At 38.3% G+C, this 27,927-nt stretch overlaps 1 protein-coding gene and 1 non-coding gene across 7 annotated transcripts; both read right to left on the reverse strand.

Moving 5' to 3' along the window:
* Positions 1–216: 216 nt before the first annotated feature.
* LOC122022691 (protein CLT1, chloroplastic-like) lies at positions 217–27,038 on the reverse strand. Of its 6 annotated transcripts, none has more exons than XM_042580749.1 (10): positions 26,342–27,033; positions 23,511–23,656; positions 21,758–21,795; positions 21,561–21,676; positions 21,191–21,290; positions 21,080–21,115; positions 20,877–20,927; positions 20,679–20,802; positions 11,056–11,181; positions 217–555 (listed from the first exon to the last, which is right to left on the reverse strand). In XM_042580749.1, the coding sequence occupies exons 1-10, from the start codon at positions 26,752–26,754 to the stop codon at positions 392–394; spliced, it is 1,314 nt and encodes a 437-aa protein (XP_042436683.1). In that variant the 5' UTR covers positions 26,755–27,033; the 3' UTR covers positions 217–391. The 6 variants fall into 6 exon arrangements, with proteins under 6 accessions (XP_042436683.1, XP_042436684.1, XP_042436689.1 ...); XM_042580750.1 differs by having other exon boundaries at positions 20,682–20,802; positions 26,342–27,032; XM_042580755.1 differs by having other exon boundaries at positions 23,511–23,673; positions 26,342–26,709.
* On the reverse strand, positions 3,904–4,009 carry LOC122025876. The gene has a single exon (XR_006123900.1). It is a non-coding gene; the product is annotated as a small nucleolar RNA R71 (small nucleolar RNA).
* Positions 27,039–27,927: the final 889 nt, after the last annotated feature.

A 27,927-nucleotide genomic window follows, 5' to 3' on the forward strand; every position in this document is an offset into this window, starting at 1 on the left:
ATCCTAAAAGTCATTTATAAATTATACTTTGAATCTATCCAACAAATTAAGTACTTCCAAAATTAGTCAAACAAAGTACAAACACCAAACTAAATCATTAAAAAAATACCAATAACACTGGACCACTCGAAAAAAGTGGTATCACTCGAGGTATATTTTTTGTGAGCGGCGTAAATGAAGAACAAAGGCACATGCAAATATGATGAGATCACAACATACGCAACAACAAAGTTTCTTTCTAATGATGCAATTTTGGGCAAAATTCATTTTATTTGTGAATAAATAATACAGAAAAATGCCATCTATCTCAGTTAAGAGATAAAATAAGCCAAATAATAGAGAGAGAGAGAGAGAGAGAGTAAAATTAAAGAAAGGGGTGGACTTTCTGAACTTATAATACTTTATTGTCTGAGGTAGTCCGTGGAAGTGAACACCAGCAATAGAGGAGGAGACCACCAACAAGAACCATAGCTCCAGTGACAAAGCCGGCAGGGAGGGACGACGCTACTCCAATGTATGGCAGTGGCAGCGTGAAGGCATAGATGGCGAGGGGAACTAAACAAAGAAAATAATGAAGTATTAAAATTATGTTTCACGGTTGAACACCATGTTAGCAGAGAGGATGATCTTAATGGCCTCCAAACAAAAACCTATCGCATTTCAACCGTACTGCCTGTGTACGTACAAAATAAATGACTCCAGTGTAAAATCATCTCACATGTCTGCGGTTTCACCAAATAAATAATTAAAAGAAACATTTCTTCTATTACTTCCGTGGCTTCTTACAGAAGATGTAAAAATGCAATTTTGGTGACAACGGTCTTCAGCAACTTATAAAATCCTACTGTTTATGTAAAGCAAAAAAATCAGAGACTAGGAATAAAAAAAAACATGTTTCACTAAGCAAAGATACAAGGGCAATTTAGTGAAAAAAAGGATTTTTTTCTAAATTGTTTGTTACCAAATCCCACCTCAATAATCAAATTTACCCAATAGCAATCCTCGGGAATGATGTGCATAGATTATATACATTATTATACATACTTTAATGGACATCTACTTATATTTCATTAGCATAGCCTATGTTTATTATACCCTATTTCATTATAATATCATACTTCCATTATATTTTTGTTCGGAGATCTACTCTTTGCATATTTTGATTGGCAGGACGTGATTTGAAGTAAAAACGGAGCTTAAATGGAGTCTAGACCTTCCAAAATGCTCGGGTCGTGCTTATGAGGTATGGATGTGAAAATATGGCACAAAACAAGGTCCACTTGGCCGTGCCTAAAAGGCATGGTCGTGTCAATTCCACACGGCCATGTCATTTTCAACACTGCAAACCAAAAGTAAAATAGTCATAACTTTCTACTCGGTTGGAGTTATGAGCCGTTCCAGATATCAAAATATAGATAACTTCAAGATCTACAACTCTTATGAAAACTTCAACCAGAGAAAATTACGTTTTGAAGGTCTAAAATACGTTTCTATGAGACACGGCCTTGGCACATGGCCGTGTCAAATCCTGCATTTTCTACACTGTACACCAAGAGTAAAATAGGCATAACTTTGTGCTCCGTTGGAATTTTGGACTGTTCTTTATACCAAATTGTAGCTAACTTTAAGATCTACAACTTTGATGAAGACCTCAACTAAAGAATACCACGATAAGAGGTGCTAAAATGGCCTACAAAGTTAGGCCGTGTGAGTCACACGGCCGTGTCACCCCACCAGCACAACTAGAGCTAGGCTGTGTGAACCACACGGTTGTGTAACATTTCCAGAGAGCAAGAAAAGCTAGGTCGTGTGAGCCACACGACCGTGCAGCATTTCCAGAGGTCAAAAAGAGCTAGGCCGTGTGAGCCACACGGCCGTGTAGCCCACCCAGAACTAAAGCAGAACATGGTCATGTGAACCACATGACCGTGTCACTAGTCCAGAGAAGAAACAAGACATGGCCATGTGGGTCACACAGCCGTGTGGATGAGTCGTGTCATGACCCGTGTCTAAGCCTATAAAAGGGGTTTTTCTCCCCTTTTCATCTATCTTTAGATTGGGGCTCTTCCCCATTGCTTGGGGAAGGGTTCTCCCCTTTGGGGAGGCCCTAGATCTTCCATCTTCGTCGATCTGTCCTCCTCTGGAGCAAAGGAGCGCCTCCGAGGATGCCACGCATCACGGATAAGCTTTCTCTTCTCTATATCTTCATGTATTGAGTTGTAGTTTGCTTTACTTATCGTCTTTGGTTGTAAATTCCCTTGCAATGGAGTAGATCTCTAGATCTAGGATGTAGGAAATAATTGTTATGCGATGTGATCTATGAACTATGTATTTAGATGTTTCCTTATGTTATGAAGTGTTTATATCATATTCTATTGTATATTGTGCCTTGTATGTGTTTGATGAAATATGTGTGAGGACAATTCATGTAGATATGAGAGATTTGTCTTTATGTTAAGGTTACTACTAGATTGAATAACCGGGGGATCCTTGTGACAGAAAGATACTCATTCAACCGGACATATTATGTCCTTCGTGACACAGGACAACGATACTTACTCAATTTCTAGAGTCAAAAGATCTTAACATAGAGATTGATCCTTGTTAAGAAGATTAGTTAGAGTTTAGAGAATTTTCCCAAATTAATGTTAGGAAGTGATCTGTGTAATCTAGGAACGTGGACCGAGGGCTCTGGTCACAGAATGATAGCCATATAATCAAACTTCCTAAATTACCTCTTCTACTTAATTGCATTAATCTACCGTTAGGAAGTGACTTGTGTAATCTAGGAACGTGGACCGAGGGCCCTTGTGATAGAAGGATAGCCCTATAACCGGACTTCCTAAATTATCTCTTCTACTTAATGACGTTAGAACTTGGATAAATTCTTTGGTGTGATCTTCGTGAGATTTTACCGGACTTTAGTTAGAACTCCTACACGAGTGTATGCATGGAGTTAGGTAAATGAATAATGCATAGGGACATTAACTAGCATCGCAACGAAACCTAAATCCTAGTATCTATCATCCTTCATTCACTTACGCTCTTTACTCTCTCTCATTTCTCTTTTCTTTCTCTCTAGCGTTTGTGAAACTCTCATTTCTCTTTTCTTTCTCTCTAGCGTTTGTGAACCATTTTAGATTGTCTAGATAATTCGCTGTGCGAAGTTAACTAGTGCTTAATCAACAGTCCCTATGGGATCGATAATCTTTTGTATTACTGACAAGGTAACCATGCACTTATGGTTCGTAATAAGTTTTTAGTACCATTGTCGGAGACTGTTTTCGATTAACATTAGTTGATTAGCATATGAATTATTCTATACTTGTTAATAGATTTTTCATTTATTTGCCTGTTTTTATTTCTGCATTTACTTTTCTTATTATTAGCTTTTAGTTCAATTTATTTTTTTCCCTTACCTTAAATTCTGCACTTTTCTTTCCTGCAATTTAAATTCTGCATTTTCTTTCTTGCCTTTAAATCTTTATTTTTTTCTGATAATTTTTTTTTTAGATATCCATGAGCATTAACATGTCAAGCAGGTCTTTGAGATAATTTTCTGCACTTATTTCCGTAAGATTTTTATTTCCGATTGTGCAACCTCATATTGAAGCAAAGAGTTTCCAATTAGACCCAGAGTTAATCACCATGATACAAGGTCACAAATTTGGAGGAGAAATATCAGAAAACCCATATTTCCATCTTGAAGAATTCCCGAGGCTTTGTGATATGGTAAACTGTGAGGGTGTCTCAGCGGATGTAGTTCGATTGATGGCATTTCCTTTCAGTATTAAAGATCGGGCAAAAACTTGATTTAATTTTCTCCATCCTCAAAGCATCACAAGTTGGAAACAATTGGAGCAGCAATTTCTGAATCATTTTTCCTTCCAAGTAGAACAGCGTATATGAGGAATTGCATCACAAATTTTGTTCAGGCAGATGGAGAATCATTATTTGAAGCATGGGATAGATTCAAGAGTCTACAAAGACAGTGCTCTCATCATGGCTTGGAAAGATGGCTGACATTACACATATTCTACAAGGGGATTTCTTTTTCAGATAAATCTTTGTTGGATTCTTCAGTTGGAGGTTCTTTTATGAACATGAGTGTGGACGAAGCATATACATTAATTGATCAAGTGGCATTGAACCTCCATGAATGGTCGAACAAAAGTTGGATGGAAACTCCCTCAAAAATTCAAGAAGTACAAGCCATAAATGCAAGAGAGCCTGTCAAACAAAATGCAATTCAACCATCCAAGAGTTTTGAAATTCACAAGTCACAAAATGAGGAATTCAAACAATTGGAAGCAAAGATTGATAGCATAGTTTCAAAATGGTTCAAATATGATCCCCCTCCTACACAGACAAGATCTAGTGAAAATTGTAATGATATTAAGTTGAGAAGTGGCAAGAATCATAAAAAACTTCTGAAAAAGGACTTGTACAGAATTGAGGAGAAGAATAATAGAAGACCACAAAAACTCAGTTCTATTATTTCAGAAAGTACCCAAAGGCCACAAGTACCTTTTCCTCAACGGTTGATAACACCATCACTAGATAAGCAAGTTGGACCTCCTCCGCAAGCTCAAAGGGAATATGAGGAGCAAAAGGAAGTTCAATCTTTCCCAAGAACTTCACTAAAGGTTCTTTTTCCACAAAGGCTAGTGAAGGTCAATGAAAACAAAGATTTTAAAAAAATTCTGTGATTCTAATATTGTTGAGTGCAGATTTCTGGATGTATATAAAGATGAAGACTCTTCAGATGAGGATTGTAATGATAATGTAGTGGATAACAAGTTTTCGGATCTACCTCCAAGTTTTACAGGATGTTATGATGAAATTGAATTTTCAGATGATGAATGTAATGAGGTAGATCAACTTAAATGCAAATGAAGTCAGTGGTCCTCCTATAGTTGATTCTCCTATTTAGGATATTGATGTTGGTTTATTTTTAATATTTGTGTTGATGATAATGATATAGAAGGAAGTGTAGGGATCTGTGGTGTGAAAGCAGCATCTCAAGAATCACCTCCTTTGTCCACACACTCCTTAGAGACTATGAGAATTACAAGAATTGAACATGTTGTGGACTAATGTGAAGGGACTTATGCAGGGTTAGCAGTATCTAGAATCACCACCTTTAGTTGCAACATCACCTAAGCCAGAGCTAGAACCATTATTTGATTCAAAAGAAGTCGCATCTACTGGTTTGGAACTTTCAGGTACCTTTCAGCAATACATGTGATCCTATCTGGAAACTGAGAAAACGAACCTGCCGGGGTGTGACATGGCTGGAATGTGGACCGCATCCTCATGACCCGGTGGTGAGCTGTCCGCTGCGTTGACCAGGTCGTCTGAAGTCCTCCTCCGGTCAACTGTACCTGTATCCAGCGACCGGGTCACCCCGGCCTCTGGTACCTCGGTGCTCGAGGCGAATCCCACAAATGCATAAATATCCGGATAATAATAGAATATTGAAATAAATGCAAAGAAGGTACGAGAACGTACCCTGGCCCAGGGGGGCGCCCTCGGATGGATGGATGAACTGATAGTGATGCTGATCAAGTCATAGCGCGGTGGCCTGTGATCTAATGTAGCAGGGGTCCAAAGAGACGGCTCGCAGGCCGGATAATACCTCCTTAGTTTTCTCTTGGATGTCAATGACTCTTCCACCCCAATTATGAATGTATGATCTCATGAACTCATCGATCTTGGGCAAGCGCTGGTCCCTGATCATTGGGGGGCTCACAAGGCCAAGCATGGCACTCCTCATCGTCTTGTACAGCTCGCCATGAACGGACGCAATGTTGGATCTCCCTAAGATATCAAGCATGGATTGTGGGTACCCAGGAACAAAGCCTTTCCCTTCGTTCATCAGCATGAACCTATTGAGCTCTGCATCCATGCACACCATCGTAGGGCACCCCAAAATGTGTGACTTGAACACACTCCCGTACCTAACCCTTTGGTTCTTCATGAAGCTTGGGCCTTGCTTGAGGAACTCAGTGGTCTCCCCAAACAAAGGCCACCCCATGGTCCCTGGAGGAAGACCCTTCTTCCTGTACCTCACCTCATTCCACCTCAACAAGGCACCACAAATGAACAGAAAGCAAAGCAGTGGCAGCATGACCAACACCACCATCTTTGCAAACAAGCAAGCAAATATCTGGAGAAGACACTGCCTCTATATTCCTCCTAGCGGCGGCGCCTGGCGCCGGTGATGAGCTGAGCACGGGAGAGAGAGAGAGGTGGTCCTCCCCCCTCTCCCTGGCGGCCTACCAAACCCAAAAAAAAGCCTCCTTTTCAAAAGCCGAACCCTGCTCTCCTTTAAAATCAAACCTAATTGGACTTAAAAAGACCAAACTGTCCTTCCTTCACCAACTAATTACTCCCATGCCCTTACACAACCGGATCAACATGATTAGTAATTACTACGATCTTTTAGAAAACATCATAGAGGTACCTATGCTTGATTTTGTTGGATGTAATTCCATTACTTATAACTGCATAACTACACTTGATATGATTTTGGTTCTTACTTATTTAACATGTATATGGGAGGTATGTTTTTTGTATGCAGGTTTTCAAGAGGCCAATAATTAGAAGTTCACCAACCGTCTCCGACCGTCAGAAAGGATTCTTAAGGAGACGAAGATGAAGAAAGCGGAGATACACTACATTGTTCTTATAATGACAACTATCTTCATAATAAATTGGGCCATTGGAAGAAAAGTCTAGAAGTTTCTCACTCCGGCAAGATCACGATTTAAGCGAGCCGAATAAGGGGTCGAGCTAATGGCTTAAAACAAATGCTTCTTGGGAGGCAACCTAAGTTCAATCTTGTTTTCATTTTAGTTTTAGTTTCCTGCAAGTCCCTTTTTAGTTTCTTTATTAATAATAAAATCATATCCTCTACTTAATTTTTCTTCTCTATCTTATTTTTGTAGATTTCAAAGTTGTGGAGGAATGTGAGTATCGAATAGAGGAGTATCTTCAAACACATGAATGTTAACCATTTGGAGCTCATCACTTGGTAACTTCTTTAAACTTCATAAATCTCCTCCACATTCCATTTCTAGTTTTCATTGAGATAATGAAAAGTTTAAATCTGGGAGGATGTTTGGGTTTAAATTAGTGTTTGTCATATTTCTTTTTGAAATTTTTCCTAGTTGCATCATTCATCACATCATGATTGTTTATTCCTTAATGCAAAATACTAGCAAGTTTTATCTAGATATTTATGTTGTGTGATTTGGTATGCTAGTATGTCTATTGATCTATGTTTTCCTATCCATAGTAGCATGAAGTGAGCATTGTTATTACTAGAAGAATTTGAATGTTGGCCTAGTTTTAGGATTTCTTCACATTATGCTTGACTTTGATGGTAGATATTTTTGAAAATAGTCATGATTCATAAAACCGGACTAGTACTCTTGTTTCTATGATGACCTCTCAACTACATTTTGGTTACTGGATAAACTCAAATCATGCAAGTTTATTTGGAAAAATCAATCCCTAAAAAAAATGAATAAAGGTTTGTTCAAGTTTGATAATTTGCAAACATTCAAAGAAAGAAAAAAATAAGGGATAAAAAAATAATTATTGTGAGTGGAAACTAGTAATTCACCCTTTGAGACCGAGTTAGGTTACTGGGGAAATGAATGCTATGTTTCTCTTAATACCGAGTATTCCTTTGAGACATTGTATAGACGATGCATAACATTTTTGTGGGGAATACCTTGCGTGTGGAAGGTAAGTATCTATCGCCGGAAGTATGAGGAACACGGTTAAATGAAAAATTGATTAGGCTTAGAGATTAACACTTGAGAAAGTTAAGTCACTTATCACACTGAGCACGGAGAACTTCTACTTAGGCCACACTCAAATAATTTTTGTATCATGCTCATCAATAAAACTATATGATAGATTTATATTGATTCATTAGAGATTATTACATGCCACTAAGCACATAAATCTAGATTGTGGGTTTTACTTAAGGATAAGCAAAGGTTTAAGTCTGGGGTGTAATGTACGTAGATTATATACACTTTTATGTATACTTTAACGCACATCTACTTTTATTTCATTAGCATAATCTATGTTTATTATACCCTATTTCATTATAATATCATATTTCCATTATATTATGTTCGGAGATCTGCTCTTTGCATATTTTAATTGACAGAACATGATTTGGAGCAAAAACGAATCTTAAATGGAGTCTAGAGCTTCCAAAATGCCCGGGTCGTACTTATGAGGCATGGATGTGTGAAAATATGGCATAAAACAAGGTCCACATAGCCTGGCCGTGCCTAAAAGGCACAGCCGTGTCAATTTCACACGGGTGTGTCAATTCCACACGGTCATGTCATTTTCCATGATCGTGTCAAATCCTGCATTTTCTGCACTGTACACCAAGAGGAAAACAGACATAACTTTGTGTTCTATTGGAGTTTTGGGTTGTTCTTTATACCAAATTGTAGCTAAATTCAAGATCTACAACTTTGATTAGGACCTCAACTCAAGAATACCACGATAAGAGGTGCTAAAATGGCCTACAAGGCTAGGCCGTGTGAGCCACACGGTCGTGTCACCCCACCAGCACAACCAGAGCTAGGCCGTGTGAGCCACACGGCCGTGCAACATTTCAAGAGAGCAAGAACAGGTAGGTCGTGTGAGCCACACGGTCGTGTAGCCCATCCAGAACTAAAGCAAAACATGGTCGCCACATGACCGTGTCACTAGTCCAAAGAAAAACAAGACATGGTTGTGTGGGTCACATAGCCATGTGGACGTGTCGTGTCATGACCCATGTCTAAGCCAATAAAAGGGGTGTTTCTCCCCTTTTCATCCATCTTTGGCTTGGGCTCTTCCCCATTGCTTGGGGAAGGGTTCTCCCCTTTGGGGAGACCCTAGAGCTTCCATCTTCGCCGATCCGTCCTCCTCTAGAGCAAGGGAGTGCCTCCGAGGACGTCACGCATCACGGATAAACTTTCTCTTCTCTATATCTTCATGTATTGAGTTGTAGTTTGCTTTACTTATCGTCTTTTGTTGTAAATTCCCTTGCAATAGAGTAGATCTCTAGATCTAGGATGTAGAAAGTAGTTGTGATGCGATGTAATGTATGAACTAGGTATTTGGATGTTTCCTTATGCTATGAAGTGTTTATATCATATTCTATTGTGTATTGTGCCTTGTATGTGTTTGACGGAATATATGTACGAAATATGTGTGAGAACAATTCATGTAGATATGAGGGATTTGTCTTTATGTTAAGGTTGCTACTAGATTAGATAACTGAGGGATCCTTGTGACAAAGGGATACTCATTCAACCGAACTTATTATGCCCTTCGTGACACAGGATAGCAATACTTACCCAATTTCTAGAGTCAAAAGATCTTAACATAGGGACTGATCCTTGTTAGGAAGATTAGTTAGAGTTTAGAGAGTTTTATCAAATTAATATTAGGAAGTGATCTGTGTAATCTAGGAACGTGGATTGAGAGCCTTGGTCACAGAAGGATAGTCCTATAATCAGACATCCTAAATTACCTCTTCTACTTAATTGCATTAATCTACCGTTAGGAAGTGACTTGTGTAATCTAGGAACGTGGACCGAGGGCCCTTGTGATAGAAGAATAACCCTATAACCGGACTTCCTAAATTACCTCTTCTACTTAATGGCGTAAAAACTTGGATAAATTCTTCGGTGTGATCTTCGTGAGATTTTACCGGACTTTAGTTAGAACTCCTACATGTAAGCATGGAGTTAGGTAAATGAATAATGCATAGGGACATTAATTAGTATCGCAACGAAACTCAAATCCTAGTATCTATCATCTTTCATTCACTTACGCTCTTTACTCTCTCTCATTTCTCTTTTCTATCTCTCTAGCATTTGTGAACCGTTTTAGATTGTCTAGATAATTCACTGTGCGAAGTTAACCAGTGCTTAATCAACTGTCCCTGTGGATCGATAATCTTTTGTATTACTAACGATGTAACCGTACACTTGCCGTTCGTAACAAGTAACTCCCCATATTTTACCTAGCAATTTCTAAAAAACTTCCAAAAATTATTGGAATCAATTTCCACAAGCTAATTGGCAGTTGGTTTGAAACTCAGCTTGCTATACAATTTTCCTCAATAATTGGGTTGTTGGAGTTACATTATACAATATTCATTTTGGCATCTTACACATTGTAATAATGCATAAATACAGATAAATCCTTATGGGGTTTAATTGACACAATGCCAATATGATTTTCTCAAAGATAACTTTTTTAAAAATAAAATTGCAATCATCTATATCCTAATGATGCATAAAAATTGACGAAATACACATGCATTGGCACAAAATAGTGGACAACTTGACTTTATACGTCATCTTGCAATGTGATTTTCACTTTGAATCAACTTGGTATGCATTGAAAATGTTCATTTTTCATCCTCGCTGGTGTAGCCGAGTTGGTATTCGGGCAGGGCTTGCCACCAGAGAGGCATAGTTCGATTCCCAACAGATGTAAATATTGTTTCGAGTTATCTCGTGTCCTATGTCTAAGAAGGCCGCTTAGCTAAGGCTAAATAAGCCTCGTAATTTACCTCCGTCTAGAGTGTGTGGGGCCACCTTAGAGAGATCGCTAAGATATTCACCTTTTGCCGGAAAATGTTCATTTTAGTCTCACATCTGAATGGCGCATAAAGATAGATGAGCAAATAATCTTGCATGGGTTATCTAGCACAGGATGATCTGCTAGCCGATTTGGAAATCAGCTTGTGGCATGACTTTCATTCAAAATCAGCTTATTTAAATTTGTGAATTTTCATCATCCTGCAAGAGAACTCACTTTCTTTTACAAAATGCAATTAAATTTTGACATTTTAACCTAATAATGAACCACCTTGCTAGAGAAGCAACTATGTGGAAAGGTGTTCATAAATAGTCAGCTTACGAGCATAGATAAGCTTACGGGAAAAAAAACACAGTAGGAAAATGCAGAAACTTTAATGAGATACACGTAAATAGCATTGGAAAAAATAGAGAAGTGAACCTGAAAAAGTGGATGCAAGGCAAGAAACTACTGCTGAAGAAATCTTTAGAAGATGTAGCAAGGATATGTTAAAGGCCATATTAACAATCACAAATAATACTGGCAAAAGTGGCGCACCTTCGCATCCTGTAAGTCAACATTGTTTCCATGTAGGTTTTAGCGTAAAAATATTGGAAGAGTTCACTAATGCATTAGCAGAAGATTATTTAAATTAGGCATAACAAAATATACAAAAAAAATGTGTTCCAAGCGGTACAATCCAAATAACTCTTATTAAAATAAATTAACAACATAAGGGTACATGCCTACGCTTGCACATACAGAGCCTACAATCTTAGCTGCCATTCAGTCTATTTATAAAATGGCGTAAGAGAAAAATAAAATAAATATTATAAATTCTGAAGAAAATAATTTGCGTAAAACATTTGAAAGGTTATTATTAAAAGAAAAAAGAAAAAATAGTCAATCACGACAAGAGTAGGATAGCATCAACAAGAAAGCGTCTAACGGTCTAACTCAGATTTTGATGAATAATAAGTGAGTTAAGTTAGGTATTTTTTGTGATCTAATAGCTTTACCAAATATGCAGGTGTTGATGGGTCTAGAGGACCTGATACCATGCTGAAATTCAGCTAGGTTCGCGGGACCTAATAGTTAGTGTAAAGTCCAGATAGGTCAAAGGACTGACCTAATATCTGGCAAGAAGTCCAACTGGGTCCATGGGGACTGATAGCTGGCAGAAGTTCAGTTGGATCTGCGGACCTGACAACTGACATGAAAACCTAGTGAGTAAGAGACTAGCCAACCGACTGCAAGTTGGTAAGTGAAAGTAACTCACTGGACGAGAGTGACTAGGTGAGTACGCATCCGGTTGAGGAACAATAGGTGTCGATCCAGTTTAGGTCCACTTTGAATTCCTAAACTGAAACCTTGATTAGATCCTGATCTCGGGGAGACTCTAATTACTACTCATTATTATTGTGCAAACACTTATCTTGCAAGTTATTGGACTAATACTTTTTGCAGGGCAAAAGGAGCACAAAAGACCTCAAATGAACAATGTCAGAGATGCCTTCAAGCAGTGGAAGGCGCCTTCGTACTATTCACGGAAGGAGCCTTCAAGGCTATGGAAGGAGTCTTCCGCGGGATAAATTCAGACTTCGTGCTGTTTGGGATCAGATTTGTCACATTGGAGGCGCCTTCAAGGCTTTGAATGACGCCTTCCATGCTCAATAAAAGGAGTGCTCGCCCAAGCCATCATATCCATCACTTATACAAGCTTCTGCGCTTCCGATTGGGCTTCTGACTGCTCAGCTTCCTGCTGCTGCTTCAAAGAAGTCTATCTGCCACCGAGTTGCTTCCGAGTCAACCAATCATCTCCGGCAAACCGACAGCAACACACGAACGCGTCCAAATTGTTGGTAACTTTAATTGTGTTGCAAATTTCTCATACTACTATTTTTAAAGGGAAGTGTAGATGCAATCCCTATCTTGTATTCGATTAACTCTTCCGACGATTCTAGAAGAGGCGTTTAGTGGATTGCCCATCGATAGGTTCGCGGGACCTGGATCTTGGAGTAGGAGTCGTCGAAGACTCCAAACCAAGTAAAACCGATTGAGTTTTCCTTGTGTATTGCTTTTCTTTAATCTTTCTGCTAGTCGTTTAACTTGCGATTTTCAACGAATGTGATTCAACCCCCCCCCCCCCCCCCCCCCCCCCCTCACGATCCAACATTATTGTTGTATCTCTTCCTTTATTAGACCTTAGATTTAAGGGATTTGATAATTTTTTATGTCTATATATTGTAAAACTCTTACTGAAATGAGATAATTTTTTTTTCAGAAATTCTTGTGTATTTCTTTGTCATGGTATCGAAGCCAAAACTTAGATCATTTCATCTTGTGTTTGGTTACTTGTCTAGCTCCAAAATCTTGTGTTTTGTTATGTTTCATGTTCTTCTAATCTATTTTCTTAAACTTAATCTCTTAGTATTTATTCTGACTGAATAATGTCTTTGGAACAATGTGAACATTTTCTTTTGATTTAATGGCAAGAACTATTCTGCATGAGCATTCCAATTTCAAATCTTTATCAAGGAAAAGGAATTATGGAATCATATTGATAGGACAAATCCTACACCTAACAACCAGAAGGAGAAAGAGAAATATGTGTGAAATGGGAGGTGAAGGATGCTTAGATTATGTCTTGGATCCGTGGAAATATGGAACCCTCCATACTTTTCAATCTCAAGCGTTATAAGACCTCTAAAGAAATGTGGGATTATCAGTGTTTTAAATGGCGGTCGAGGCGACCGCCTAGCCGCCACCTAGGTGGGAGGAGGGCATCAACCGCACCGCCTCAGGTTGAGGCGGTGCTTTATTAGTAACTCACGTTTTTAGACACCGTCACGCCTGGAGTCGCCGCAGTCGCCGCTGCTGCTGTTTCACCACTGTGACATACCCGGATGCATGGCTTGGGTCTAGCAACGAGTTTGAATGCATCGTGCGAGCTCGTATGCAGTGTCCAGGCCTTGCGACGGGTCATGCAAGCCTAGACGCGTCGCCCAAGCTCAGCGACGGGCCCGGAGGCGTCGCCCGGACTCGGCGATAGGCCTCGACACGTTGCTCAGGCCTAGTGACGCTTCCAAACTCATCGCGCGGTCCCGACAATATGTCAAACTCGTCGCCCAACTGAAACAGAGTATGCGGATAAGTTGTAAGTTAGGATTTAATTAAATTACTTTATGTTAATAATTTTAATCAACTCCTAACTATGATTGGGATAATTTAAATAAACTTAATTAAAACCTAATAAAATTAACCTATTAATTTAATATATATATTTTTTATTTTTTATTTTTAAATATTTAGATTAAATTTTTAATTTAAATATTTTTTATTTTTAATATTTAAATAAACTTAATTAAAACCTAATAAAATTAACCTATTAATTTTTTATTTTTAAATATTATAAAGAATACTGATTATTTATAATATTATGTATTAAAAAAGTAAAAAATATTCAACCGCCTAAGCACTGCCTAGGGATTACTTGAAGAAAATTTACAACCAAAGCAATATAAGGTTTCAATTAGATCTCAAGCTGTATCAGCTCAGTCAAGGGAGTATGTCAATCCAAGAGTTTTATTCTTCCTTTGGAAATCTTTAGGTTGAGTACACCAATATTGTATATGCAAGTGTACCTCTTGAATGACTCATTGCTATCCAAAGTGTGCATAAGACTAGCAAAGGTGACTAGTTTTTTCATGAAGTTAAGGGGGGAGTTTGAAGCAATTAGCTTCAACTTTATGAACAAAGAACCAGCTCTTTTATTGGATATTTATGTAGGAGACTTCTCAGGGAAGAACAATGGCATTCACGGTCTTGGAGCAAAAAGCTCAATATTCTACTCTAATTCTTATTGCCTACGCTGCTCGTAGGAGGTTTAAAGGAGGCAGAGATATGATTAATATTCAATGCTATAGTTGTAAAGGATTTCGGGCACATTGCCACTAATTGTACTAAAAAATTCTGCAATTATTGTAAGAAACTAGGGCATATTATCAAAGATTGTTCCACTCGACCTCCAAAGAAATTGAAACTGCCCACTATGTCTCATTGGTTCCTCAAATGCCCCTAGTCCTAGTCAGTTTTCTATTACTCCTAAAATAGCCCAACAAATGATAGTTTTTGCCCTTTCTGCTTTAGGCCTTCCAGGCAACAAAAATTCTAATCCTAAGCTTTGGTATTTTGATTTTGGTGCTTCCAATCACATGACCAACACTGCCTTACTTTTAAATAATGGTAAAAAAATATAAAAGAGATCTTTAGATTCACTCTATCGATGGTAATTCCCTACCTATCATAGTTGTTGGTGATATTTCAACCTCTTTAAATAATATTTTTGTCACCCTAAGTTGTCCACTAATCTTATCTGTCGGTCAATTAGTTAACAACAATTGTAATGTTTAATTGTCAAATTCTGGTTATCTTGTGCTGGATCAAGTGTCAGGAAGATGATCATTGATACGGATAGGCCTTGATGGCAAAGTAGTAATTAGGAGGGTGAGGAGGGGCAATTTTGGGATTCCACTGTTAGGGCATTAAGGGAGGCAGAGAGGGTTCGTGTGGAGGAGGCTGGTCTGCCGCCATGCTCGCGGGAGAGCCAAACCCGACACCTTTCCTTCACGCCGCCGCCACGGACGCCGCCTTCTCCTTCCCCTCCGGCCTCCACCTCTTCTCCTCTCCTTCTCTGCTTTCCTTCCCCTCTGGCCTCCACCTCTTCTCCTCTCCTTCTCTACTTTCCTTCGCCTCCGGCCGCACCTCCTCTTCTTCCTCCTCACGGCCTTCGCCGGAGCCAACGCCGCCGCACTTCCTCTCCTTCCTCCTCGTCGATACCTCGCCACCGCCATCACCGAGGGTTGGTCCACCACAGACGGACCAGAGATGAAGACGCGCCTCTCTACTTCACGCTTAGCTCCTCGCGACGCCAGCCACAGCACCGCACTCTTCTCCCTCTCCTCCGCGCGACGCCACCACCGGACAGATTCGCTGTCGCTCCTCTCCTTCTTCCTCCTCGCAGCGTCGTTCCTCTACTTCTGCTCCCCTCACCGGAACTGCCTCCAGGCCACTCCACTTCCTCCCTCCTACACGCTGCCGACCAGGGGAGGGGACTGTCGCTTCCGTTCTCCCCTTGTACAGCGCCGCCTCCGGGCTACCTCCTCCTCCCAGTCGTTGGTGGCCAAGCGCAGCCTCCTCAATATTGATTCAGTAGGTCCCTTAGCACCGAGTCGGCCACCGTTGTCGTTGTCACTAACTGGACCGTATGTCGTTCCCGTTGTGTTCCGGCCTTCGTGTCGTTACCTTGTTCTAGCTTTAAGTGTTGTGTTTCGGTGCGCGACTTGTTGTTTTCCCGGTCTGCGTGCCGGTGTTTTATCTCGGCCTGTGTGCCGAAGTCATGTTCCGGCCTACGGGCCGATCTTATGTCCCGGCCTGCGTGCCGATCTCGTGTCCCGACCTGCGTGCCGACCTCGTGTCTCGGTCTATGTGCCGATGTAGTGTCCCGGCTTGCGTGCCGACCTCGTGTCTCGGTCTATGTGCCGATGTAGTGTCCCAGCTTGCGTGCCGACCTCGTGTCTCGGTTTATGTACCGATGTAGTGTCCTAGTCTGCGTGTCGGTCTTGTGTCTCGGTCTGCATGGCGCGGCGAGACCCCGACCTGCAGCTCGCCTTCCAGTTTCGGACCACATCCGGCTCCGCGTCGTCAGATCCAGCTCTCTAACCTGATCAGAGTCATCTGCTCTTTCGGGTCACGACAACTCGACCAGCATCCCATCCGAGGGCACTCCCCTGGGTCAGGGTACGTTCTCCGTTCATATTCTATACATATTTCATTATTTTATGGCTTAGTCTTGTACTCATATATTCGTGGATCTTCCTCGAGTATCGAGGTACCGGGGGTCGGGTCAACCCGGTCGCTGGCTGTAGGTAACGTTGACCAGAGGACTTCCGAAGACTTGGTCGCTGGCTCCGGGACATCGCGACTCGATTAATATTTCTCCCACCTCGCCCGGCGGTTCGTCTGACTCAGCTTCCGGATAAGATCAATCATGAAGGGACCTAAAATAGGACGTCTCTATTCTTTGTTACTATCTTCCTCTCCGGTGTCAAACTATGCTGCTTGTAATGTTGTTCAATATGATAATCAGGTGCGGCATAGACGTTTAGGACACCCTAATTCTCATGTAGTTCGAGTCTTGCTTAAATCGGGTTTATTTGGAAATAAAAATTTGACTTCTTCTAATAATGATTTTGTTAATTGTGTATCTTGCAAACTTGGTAAAAGCAAAACACCCTTTTTCATTGCATAAAACCGCACCACTAAACCTTTTAAATTTATATATACTGATGTATGTGATATTGCCCTTGTAATCTCTCATGAACATTACAAATACTTTGTTACATTTATGTATGATTTCACTCGCTCTACTTGGGTATATTTTCTTCAGTCTAAAAATGAGGTTTTCTCTGTGTTTAATGTCTTTCATGTTTTAGTCGAAATACAATTTTCTCTAAAATTAAAACATTGCAATTAGATTCAAGTGGTAAATATATGCCAAATGAATTTTAATTTTTCTTCAAAATCATGGGATCATATCACAAAATTCTTGTCCTTTCACTCCACAACAAAATGATGTGGCTGAAAAAAAAAATCGTCATCTTCTTGATGTTGTTCGCACTCTTCTAATTGAGTCGAGTTCCTTCTCAATTTTGGTGTGAAACTTTGTCTATTGTTGTTTATTTGATTCATAGATTATCATCTCCCAACTTGAACAATGATTCTCCCTACTTTCGTTTGCTTGGGCATATACTTAATTAATCCAATCTTCATATTTTTAGATGTGTTTGTTTTGTTCACCTTCCTGCACATAAAAGAAATAAATTTGCTACTCATGTCAAGTGTGCTTTCTTAGCATATGCTAGAACCCAAAAAGGATTTCTTTGCTATGATCCTCATACTCGTCAAACTCATGTCTCTATGAATGTTATTTTAAAAAAAAAAATCAGTCCTTTAGCACACAACAGACCTCAGAATTCCCTTCAATATCTATATTATCATATTTTCCTAAGTCACCAACACCAATTCCAAAGTTTAAACCTGGTTATGTTTATCATAGATGTATTCCTCTTGCATCTAATCCTCCAACAAATGTCACTTCAATGTGGTTCCTCCACATCTTCTTGCGGCGTATAATCCTATTTCCAATGATCTACCTCCTCTTCGAAGAAGCTCCAGAACTTATAAACCTCCTGGAAGGTATGGTTTTTCAACCCCCTTGGCTATGTCTACTGCTTTGTCTTCTATTTCTATTCCCACTTGTTATAAACAGACTATGAAACATGAGTGTTGGCAATAAGCAATGGAAGTAGAACTTCAAACACATGAGGAAAATCATACAAGGGGCATTGCTTCTTGTCCTCCAAACATAAGTCCATTGATAGTAAGTGGGTCTATTCTGTGAAACTCAAGTATGATGGGTCTTTAGATAGATACAAAGCTCTAATGGTTGCTCTTGGCAATAAACAAGAATATGGTCTCTTGACTATGAAGAAACACATCCTCTAGATCTTGGCCTTTACATCATAAGGATGTAAAAAATGTCTTCTTGAATGGGGGTATTAAGGGATTTACATGAAACTTCCACTTAGTATGTTAATGACAGCTTCTCATGAAGTTTTGCAAGCTAAGACGCTCTTTATATGGGTTAAAGCAGACACCTAGAATCTGGTTTGAGAAGTTTCATAACACTCCTTACCTTCTCTTTCACACAAAGTCGATATGATTCTACACTTTTCTTTCACAAGACAACCCTAAAATGGTCTTTCTCTTAGTCTGTGTTGATGATATTATCATCACTGATAATGACAATGGACGGATCACTAAGCTTCAAAATATATTGCATATTACATTTAAAATGAAAAATCTTGGATATCTCACGTATTTTTTTTTTGGATGGAAGTTCACTCTCGAGTTTAGGGTTTGTTCTTGAATCAACATAAATATATCCAAGATCTCATTGAGCTAGCTAGTTTAAAGGATGTTACTGCGGTTGATACTTCAATTGAGGTGAATGTGAAATATCAAAAGACAAAGGCGAGCTCTTGTCTAATCCTTTTTTATATAGGCAACTTGTTGGTAGTCTTATCTACCTAATAATCACAAAGCGCGATATATCATATGTTGTCCATATAATTAGCAAATGTATGCAATCACCTCGACATCTTCATATTGCTACAGTTCATCGCATTATTCAATACTTAATTGGGGCATCTACTCGTATTTGACTGCGCATAGTAATGTAGAGTGGGCTGGTTGCACGAATACTAGAAAGTCTACAATAGGCTGGTGTATTTTTCTTGGAGATACTTTAATTTTTTTGGAAGTGTAAAGAGCAAGATTGTATCTCTAAATCTTCCACGGAGGCCAAGTATAGAGTCATGTCTGCAACTTATTCTGAAATTGTATGGTTACGTGATCTTCTTTCTGAACTTAGATTTCCTCCACTTAATCCTACTCCACTTCATGGTGATAATACCAGTGTTATTCAAACAGCTCAATATATCATGAATGCACAAAGCACATAAAGGTGGACTATCATTACATTAGGGAGGTCTTTATTCGAGGTGTTATCACTCTTCCTCATCTTATTATTAATCTTCAAATAGTTGATGTCTTTACAAAAGCTTTAAAAAGGCAACGACACAAGTTTCTCAAATTGATGCTGATAGACTTAGCTACATAATTTGAGGGGGGATGTCGATATATTCTTCTTTCCTTTTGTTACAGTTGTATATCCCTTTATTACCTCTCTAAGATTTCCATTATTGTTGTATATATCCCTTATAATTATTATTGTATTTCTTCTTATATTAGACCCTAGGATTAAGGGATTTGATGAGCTGAATTATGGTTGTATCTCTTCCTATATTAGACCCTAGAATTAAAGAATTTGATAATTCTTGATGTCTATATATTGTAATCCTCTTACTGAAATGAGATAAAAAAAATATCAGAAATTCTCGTTATTTCTTTGTCAGATGAGTTTGAGTCAATTATTACTATGATAGGCAATATGAGGAAGTGCATAGTATATATAATTGATGAATTCAAACATATGGAGAGACTTGAACCTTGTTCCTACACAATCTCTATACAACCTGATCAATTGGATCAAGCACTTGCCATCTATTTCAAATTAATTATAATCCATTTGACAACATGAAAAAAAATAAAAGGTTCACCTAGCCTCTGTATCTAAGTGATGGTAGAGCATAGACCTTTGGTGCCCCCTTTAAATCAAGAATTGTTTTCTAGGTTTATCACAGTATATATATATATATATATATATATATATATACCACAACCTGAAAATCAATAACTTACTGTGCAAACAGTGTTTCTCTAGTTAATGTCATAAATTAACATACAGGGGTTTAATCAACTTATAAGCTTAAAAGATTGGCTACTTGTAGTTGGCAACAATAAATATGAATAAAATATATATTCAAGAAATTTTGTAATTGAATCCACCTGTTTGAATCAGATTTCATTCTTTCACTAGAAATGCTAACAGTGTGGTTGGTTTTTCAGCAAAATTGACTCAGCCAACAAACATATACTCTACCAAACACAATAGTGTTGTGTTACCAAAGATCAAGTCTTTATACTTAAGACAGGCTCACAAAAATTCCTTTTTTAACTTCATGCTGATGCAATGAGTAGAAAATATTTACAATGCATGTTCTAGTGGGGACAGACGCTGTCATCCTTATACTCGTAAGTTGATATTTTGCTGCAATTTAATTTCATGGTGTACAGTAAAGGTCAACCTTCATTTCCATCAAATACAGCACAAAGTGTGTCGCCATATAATCAATTAAAATGTTTAGAGACGCCTTTCATTTGTAATGATTAAGGCACTTACGTGCAAAAAAATGTAGAATGTTGCAGCTAAAAAAAATAATTCAAGAATTTTGTACTTCACAAAGTTCTATGACTATAAGTATTTCAAGAAGAAAAAAAAATGTTTTCTGAAGTAAACCAGAGAAGTATAAATGACAGACCTCCTGATAATGATCCAACATTTAGGAAGCAGGCTGTTCCATCTCTAATATATGAAGGCAACTGATTGAATGGTATGCCCCATAGTTTCGACATGAATGGCATCAAAAGGCATATGAACAAGGCCTGCATTAACATAGCTTTTACGGTAAATGGAAGTTTAACATCTAAGAAAAAAAATACCCAAGAGTAATTCTAACCTGAAAAGCAGATCCAAAAGAATTTACAACAAAAAGGTCAATGGAACCTCCCTGGCATATGAAACAACATAAAGTATTAGAATCCTAAAATTAAATAGTTATATTGACAAAACCATCATAAGAGTTATTATTAGAATAGCAGCACATTGGAATATAGCAACTCTAGCTTGTAAAAACTCAAGCTGATTGGGCCAGGAACATACCTTCAGTTTCTTAGCCGCATCCAGGAATATAATTTCCTACATACACAAAACAGCAGATTATAGAAAAACCGTCCATGGGTAAGGTTATAATTTTACCAAGAAATCTACTACCTTCAAAATAGTGTCTGCTGCTTGCAATAGAAATGAAAGTATCATAAGAAGGGACCAAAATATTCCAGCATTTTTTAATGAGATACCAGCACCAGACCCACTGCACAAGCAAATAGACTTACTGCTTAGTGCTGCCTGATCAAGACTCATTAATTGTGTTATCATTAATTGTGTTACACCAGTATAGGTGGTCATAGAAAGTGTATAATATTGGACTCTGAGAATAACATTTTATATTGTGATAATCATATTTGACTCGTATATTTTAGGTACAGTTGTAATCTATTGCCATATGCAGGCCCAAGACCAGGGTTCAAATATCTTCATTTAACTAAAATTGAAATGAACATTTGATATGTTATGAAGATACCTTGTCACAGTTATTACCACTCCAATGGTCACAAGAAAGCACCCTAATATTTGGGTTAATCGAAATCGCCTCTTAAGAAAAACAACTGAAAAGAGAAGTTGCCAAACAAGAAAAGTCTGCAAAACATGATTAAATACGTGTTATCTGATGAATGTTTACATGATGTCTTAGGAAAGGTGATTATTGAATCTCATTACCTGGGAAAGGATTGGGATTGATGCCCCAGAAAGAACAGCTACTCTAGCGAAAAACCAAATGAATAACACAAGTCAGTGAAGTTTCTATGAGTAAATGCTTTTATATGAAACTTCTTTAAATTAAAAAATTCAGAATGAGGGAAGAGAAGCCTATTGTCAAAGAAACAGAGAAAGGAAAATCTAAATAGAAACACACTTGATGGGTTCAATTTCCATGTTTGAGTATGCTGTATTCCATTTCCTAGTTTGGACAAAATATCATGCATATATGTTCACAAGAATTTTTTTCTTTACTTCAAATGTAGCATCTGTATGTCTTAACCAGAATTTCTTCTGAATTTTCTGATTTTCATTCACTCTTCTCATGCATGCAAAGAGACAGTTTAGAAGCAGACAACATTTGATCATTATGATAATATTTCTTGACTGTGTTTATTTGAAGGCATAACTAAAAGAAAAAGATTTTTTCCACTTTTACTGGGAAGAGAAACAATCTCTCCAAGTTTGCCCTCAATTTCTTGTGTAAAACAGTTGGAAAGGAAAACTAACCAGTAATTCTTTCACTCTCTGTCGTTCCAAATAAAAGTAGCCTTCATTCTTTTCCCTCTTCACTTTCCCATCCATTTTCCCTCTCCCAACACTTTCTATTGTTTCAAGTTGATACGATGTCATAGTCCACAATCTTGCTAATCAATAAGGCATTTACTATTTTTAAGGTTCTGAAGTATACACTTCAATATTTTTAAACCTAACTCTTTATTAGGCATTCTTAGGAAAAATTGTGAAGATTACCCATTAACAATTTACTATGCTTTGAATAAGGAGAGCCCATTGATTGATACAAACACGTATAAATGTTTCAAGATGAAACACAACATAGACAGATGAGTTGAAAATTTACAAGGAAGCTAAAGTTCAAAGTTCAACCTTAGATTAATTCACTTTCTCATTGTGCTACTGGAATTACTTTCCGTTGTGTAGGTTGACTTTGAACTCTGGTTTGCTTTCTTGTCAATTGACAAGATGCATAGTCATGTGCTCAATCAATTTTATAAGTTGAAATACTTTTTTTTGAACCATCTAAACATAGAATAGATGAGAAGACAACCTGATCAATGGGACATTCATGAATGTTCCAAGCTTTGGATAGTGTAGAATATTTGACAGAAAAGGTTCAAAGAGTTATCAGAATCTATTTTGTTTTCAACACATATTACTAACTTGCATATCATTATCTGATAGGATTGATCATAGTTAGCAACAATACAACAAGATAAAATTTATCTAAGTATAAATGATGATATAGTAGGAGATAGAGCCCAATGTGCATAAAAGGATCTATATAGCCTACCCCACCTAGTGGGATAAGACTTGGTTGTTGTTGTTGTAGTATCGATCATATAAATCCACAAACGTTTAAGTATATGCTTCTTTAAAAAAGAATTATACCAATATTTAAACCTTCCAAAATTATTTTATATGCCGCTCACAAAAGATACACAACATATGGTATATGGTTATGCAATAAGAACAACTTAAAAAAAAATCCATAAGAAAGGCCGTAAATTAGGACAGAATTGTTTGCCCCCATCGACGTCAAGAGGAACACATAAATAAGATACACAACCTCCACTTATGTTCTAATGATGCGGAAATTTACAGGCCTGAGAGGACTCTGCTAGACAATATTAGATGCATATAGCTAATCACATATATTTGCATACCTCACAAATAAATAACTAGTTTTGCATACCTCCAGCTGCCATTCCTGATGCTGCGGCCAAAGCTTCCAAAAGTCCAACTGCCAAAAATCTAGCCTTTGGAAGCGAAAGCATCTCATCGGTTACAATGCCAGCTTGATAACGAATGTAAAGGATTGAAAAGTAAACCACCAAGTATCTACAAAAATGAAAAAACTAGAGTTGAAAATAATATATATAGCTAACCTTATCAATAGGCTAGAGTAATGAAAAGAATATAGAGCATTTTAGACCGATGGAAATCCTTGTTGGAGGAAGACAAAGCCCTATTTGTTACGAACAAGTGGATTACAGACAATTTGTTTACTTATTTAAGTGTTAATACAAACAAGTGGATTACAAACAAAGTTTTTTTGCGTTGGAGTTCACATAGGCCCAGCAAATGCTCCTGCCAATTACTTGTTGTGTTGTGAAAGATGAAGTTAGAATTATTTAGAAGTATTTGGTTCAAATCCATACGAAACAAATCCTCTTTCAATTTCTTGGAAACAAGAAATTGAGAGGAGATGTAAGAAGCACATCCATAAATGAAAGGGTTATCCTCTAGAAGAGATAAGCAATGCTCCAATCATATAATGAGAAGGTGCAATGGAAGAAAAAAAATTATGTGTTGTCTCTTCTCAAAGACTTCTGTAGTACAGATTGCATACTCAAGTATTCTAATGTGGGTAAGCTTCTTTGTGTGTAGCCTATCTTTTGTGATGACCCATGCTAGGAAGAAGACATGAATCATAGGTAGGCCCCAAAATGTTATGATAGTATGAAGTCTTAGAGAATCAAGAACATATAGTGAACCGTCTAATTTTAGCATGTTAGAGCATCACCATGCTTAGGGTTGTAAACAAGTCAAGTTCTGTATTTTTCAAGCGTGTTTGATAAGGTAATCAAGACAAACTAAGTCAAACCAAGCCAAAAATGAACGAAGTTAAAACAATTGTTCAAGTTTGGCATGGTTTCTTTTTTCCAAACTTGAGATTGGTTCATTTAAATGTTATCGACTCTTAATTCAAGGTTGTCTGATTGTTTGAAACTTTTATATTCTTGAGCTTGTTTGGTTGGTTGGTGAGCTTAATATTACAAGCTTGTTTGTTTGTTTTAAATTTTGTTTTCATTTACAAGTTTGATAAGAGATTTGTGGATGAACACGATTCACAAGTTTTGTTCGTGGACATTGTTCATGAAAAGTATGAACATTAACAAGTTGAATACATATGTGATCAAGCTTTTTCATTTAATTTAATGAGTAGTTCAAGCTTGTTCATTTAATTGACCTTGTGCATAATGAACGAACATAAAATCGAGTTGAACACCAAGCTTGTTTTGGTTCATTACAACCCTAACCATGCTAACCTATAATAATCATAAATGATATTATTAAAGAAAGTTTTGACGCTAATCGTCTTAACCCTAATAGTGTCAAGACTATCAAGTATTAGTTATAGATCTAAAACTTTGATAACTATTACCCAAATTTGATTTGGATTGGATGCCAACCTATAGATCCGTAGCCTATCATATGTTGGCAAAGAGAGGCAAAACTCAAAGGAAACAGGAAGAAAAGGGAAGTTGCTCAAACAAACCTAATGTTGAAAATAAAATCAAATAAGGCACTCCTTGTTTGAAAATGGACAAACAGGCTACCTATTAGATCTTTTGCTTCACAACACTCTATAGATGAAATATTAAGATGAATCCAAATGCTTTTGAAAGAATGTAAACAAAGTAATGATTCTTCAATGCATTCATCATCTATATATTTTTGAGTGTTTTTATATTTTTCTAAAAGTGTGTTTGAGTTCATCTGTAGAAGGACATTTGTGATAAGACTAGCTATCATTCTGCTTATTAAAAATGGCTTGTTTGAACTCTATTCATGTATCTTAACATGGTCAAGCATCAAAGTTGGTCCCTATTGCAAAGAACCATACAAATAGCATCTAATTGCATAAAAAGACCCTTCTTCAGTTTACCCTATAGAGCGTTCATGTTCTGCTTTTTTTTTCCTGCAGAAGGCACGGCTACTGTGTCTCATTAACAATGATCAATCTGTCCCTGCACACTACCATCTCCAAATTTTTTCGGGCTTTATGTAGCATAGTTGCACTTGCAGGCTCTTAAAAAAAAGTCTGGTAATACAAAGAATAAATTATCAAACCGTGGGCCCTTTGTCTTAATAACTTCAAAATAACACCTTGTAACCAATCTGTCTCTCGGTCCTAAATAACCTAAAACGATACCTTCTAACCAATCTGTCTCTCTCAATGAGGACCTCTCGTTAAATTATACTGGTGGCAAACAGTCTGAAGCATTAGTAAGCAAGCTGGTCCATTCGAATATAAGCTGACCACATTAACGAAAGACATGCGAGACCAGTGAACCTGTCGCATACCCGCAGTAGATTTTATTTCCTTTTTTTTTCATAAAGTTTGTCAGCGTGCTTTTCTCGACGCGCTTCGACCTTGGAGCCGAGCTTCCTAACTCACCTTGGCCGCCTGCTTGCAGCTAGAGCGTGTCAGCGGTTGTTCGCACCGCAACAGAAACGCGCCCCTAAATGAGACGCGTGCAAACGATTGCAAAAAGGTCGAATCGTCACCTTAACTGTCCCGGGTCCGGCCCCACATATATTCAAAGGAGATAAATCATGGTTAAATTGGACAGGAGAAGTGATTAGAGTCGAGTGAAATTTAAAATGCAGTAAATCAAGGTTTTATGTTTGTATGCAACTGACGACTCGAAACCTACGTTACAAACATCAGACACCCTTCCAACTCATCCAGCCCGCGGGGGCGAGACGCGTGCAAACGAGAGAGAGAGACGAATTTACCCGAACGTGGCGAACTGGGCGAGGAAGAAAGGGTACTCCTTGAGGGGCACGAGCGCGAGCTTGTAGAGCACCCGGTTGCCGGTGCCAAGGACCACCGTGACCGCCGCCGCGGCCAATACTTCCGCCGTTTTCTGCCGCCTCAGATCCACCTCTAATTCCCCAATCATCTCCCCTATAGCACCGATACCTTTCGCCGATCGAGATCGCACCCTCGAGAACGACCATCCGCCTTCCTGGAAGGGGGGCACGACCGGCTCGGAGAACCGTGATCTGCTCTCGGCTCGGAGGGCACGGGAGATCCCATCGCAGAGCGCCGAGCGGACGGAGACCGGTCGGAGTCGGAGAATCTGAAGCCGGGAATCCGACGGCGGGATGATTGAGGCGCCGGGGAGTAGGCGATAGCACAAGGACATGGCCAATCCCCTCCGGCAATTGGCAAGGGAATCAGACGATCAGATCGTGGAAATGAGGAAGGCTCTCCCACTGCCGTACCCTTTTTACTTATTTTACATGTGCCATTCATTCAAATTAGTTAGTGTTAATTGATAACGACCGAGAAAAGCCCGAAGCGGACGCGAGAGCTTCTGTAGCTTGTGGTGAGACGCGGATCGAATGCAACAATTCAGCCCTCAGACACGCCACCAAGGAGAGCTCGTAGAAGGCCACGTATCCAGTCAGCTGATTGTCGAAACGTGTCGTTTTGTAGTTGGTGAGTTGGATAGAAAGGAAGTGAACATTTGCATCGGATCAGGCGGGATCGTGGAGTTGCCGCGTTAGAAATTGGAAGGCGCTGGTTGGATTCGCAACGCCTGTGTTCATCTTTAGCTTTGCTTTTGCTTTTGCTTTTGCTCGAAAAGAACCTGTTGCCGGACTTTGGCGCATTCGAGAAATTCATTGGTAGGTGCGCTTGTGGCTAGGAACGGTGTGCAGGTTGACAGCATCTTTAAAGATAGAAAAGAAAAGTAGCAGATGGAAGCAAAGAATAACTTGAATTGCTGAACAATTTTTATATCATCTGTTTTGAACAATAATTTGTCATCAATTTTCTTAAATTTTATATTTTAGATAAAATATTTTTATATCAGCTATGTTATTTATTTTTAAAATTTAAATTTTATTAATAGTACTAGTCTAAATTTAAGAAATAAATTCATTCACTAATGGAGAAGGACGATTTATCTAAATTTAAGAAATAAAATTCATTCCCTAATAAAAAGGGAAGCAAATAAAAATAGGAATGAAGAAGGAAGGAAATAAAAATACATTCTGTCTTCTGAATTGATACATCCGATTTGGACACAAATTATTCCTCTTACCCTTTGATAGTTTTAAATCACCAAATCAATCTTCAATTTAAAAAAAAACTATATTTTTTTCTTTTTAATATTATTTCGAATTTATTATTTTAAGATAAATAAAAATACAATTAAATACATAAATCAATCTTCTATTTGAATTTTTTTTAGTTGACACCAATAAATTTGTTTTGGTATCAAAATTGTTCAAGTCAAATCACTTTGATGCTCCTAATGCTTATAAGTATTTTTGTTGCTTTCTCCTCACCCAGTTGGCTTTCTCGAATCCAA

This window comes from Zingiber officinale, chromosome 9B (assembly GCF_018446385.1).
Source record: "Zingiber officinale cultivar Zhangliang chromosome 9B, Zo_v1.1, whole genome shotgun sequence".
Taxonomy (NCBI): domain Eukaryota; kingdom Viridiplantae; phylum Streptophyta; class Magnoliopsida; order Zingiberales; family Zingiberaceae; genus Zingiber; species Zingiber officinale.

What these genes read in the sequence shown, in the direction of transcription:
- LOC122022691 (XM_042580749.1), bottom strand. Translation starts at nt 26,754, where the DNA reads ATGTCCTTGTGCTATCGCCTACTCCCCGGCGCCTCAATCATCCCGCCG. An exon ending in CAGCAGACACTATTTTGAAG is followed by an intron (nt 21,116 to 21,190) that starts GTAGTAGATTTC and finishes TTGTGTATGTAG; the next exon opens with GAAATTATATTCCTGGATGC. An exon ending in TGTTGGATCATTATCAGGAG is followed by an intron (nt 11,182 to 20,678) that starts GTCTGTCATTTA and finishes GTTGACTTACAG; the next exon opens with GATGCGAAGGTGCGCCACTT.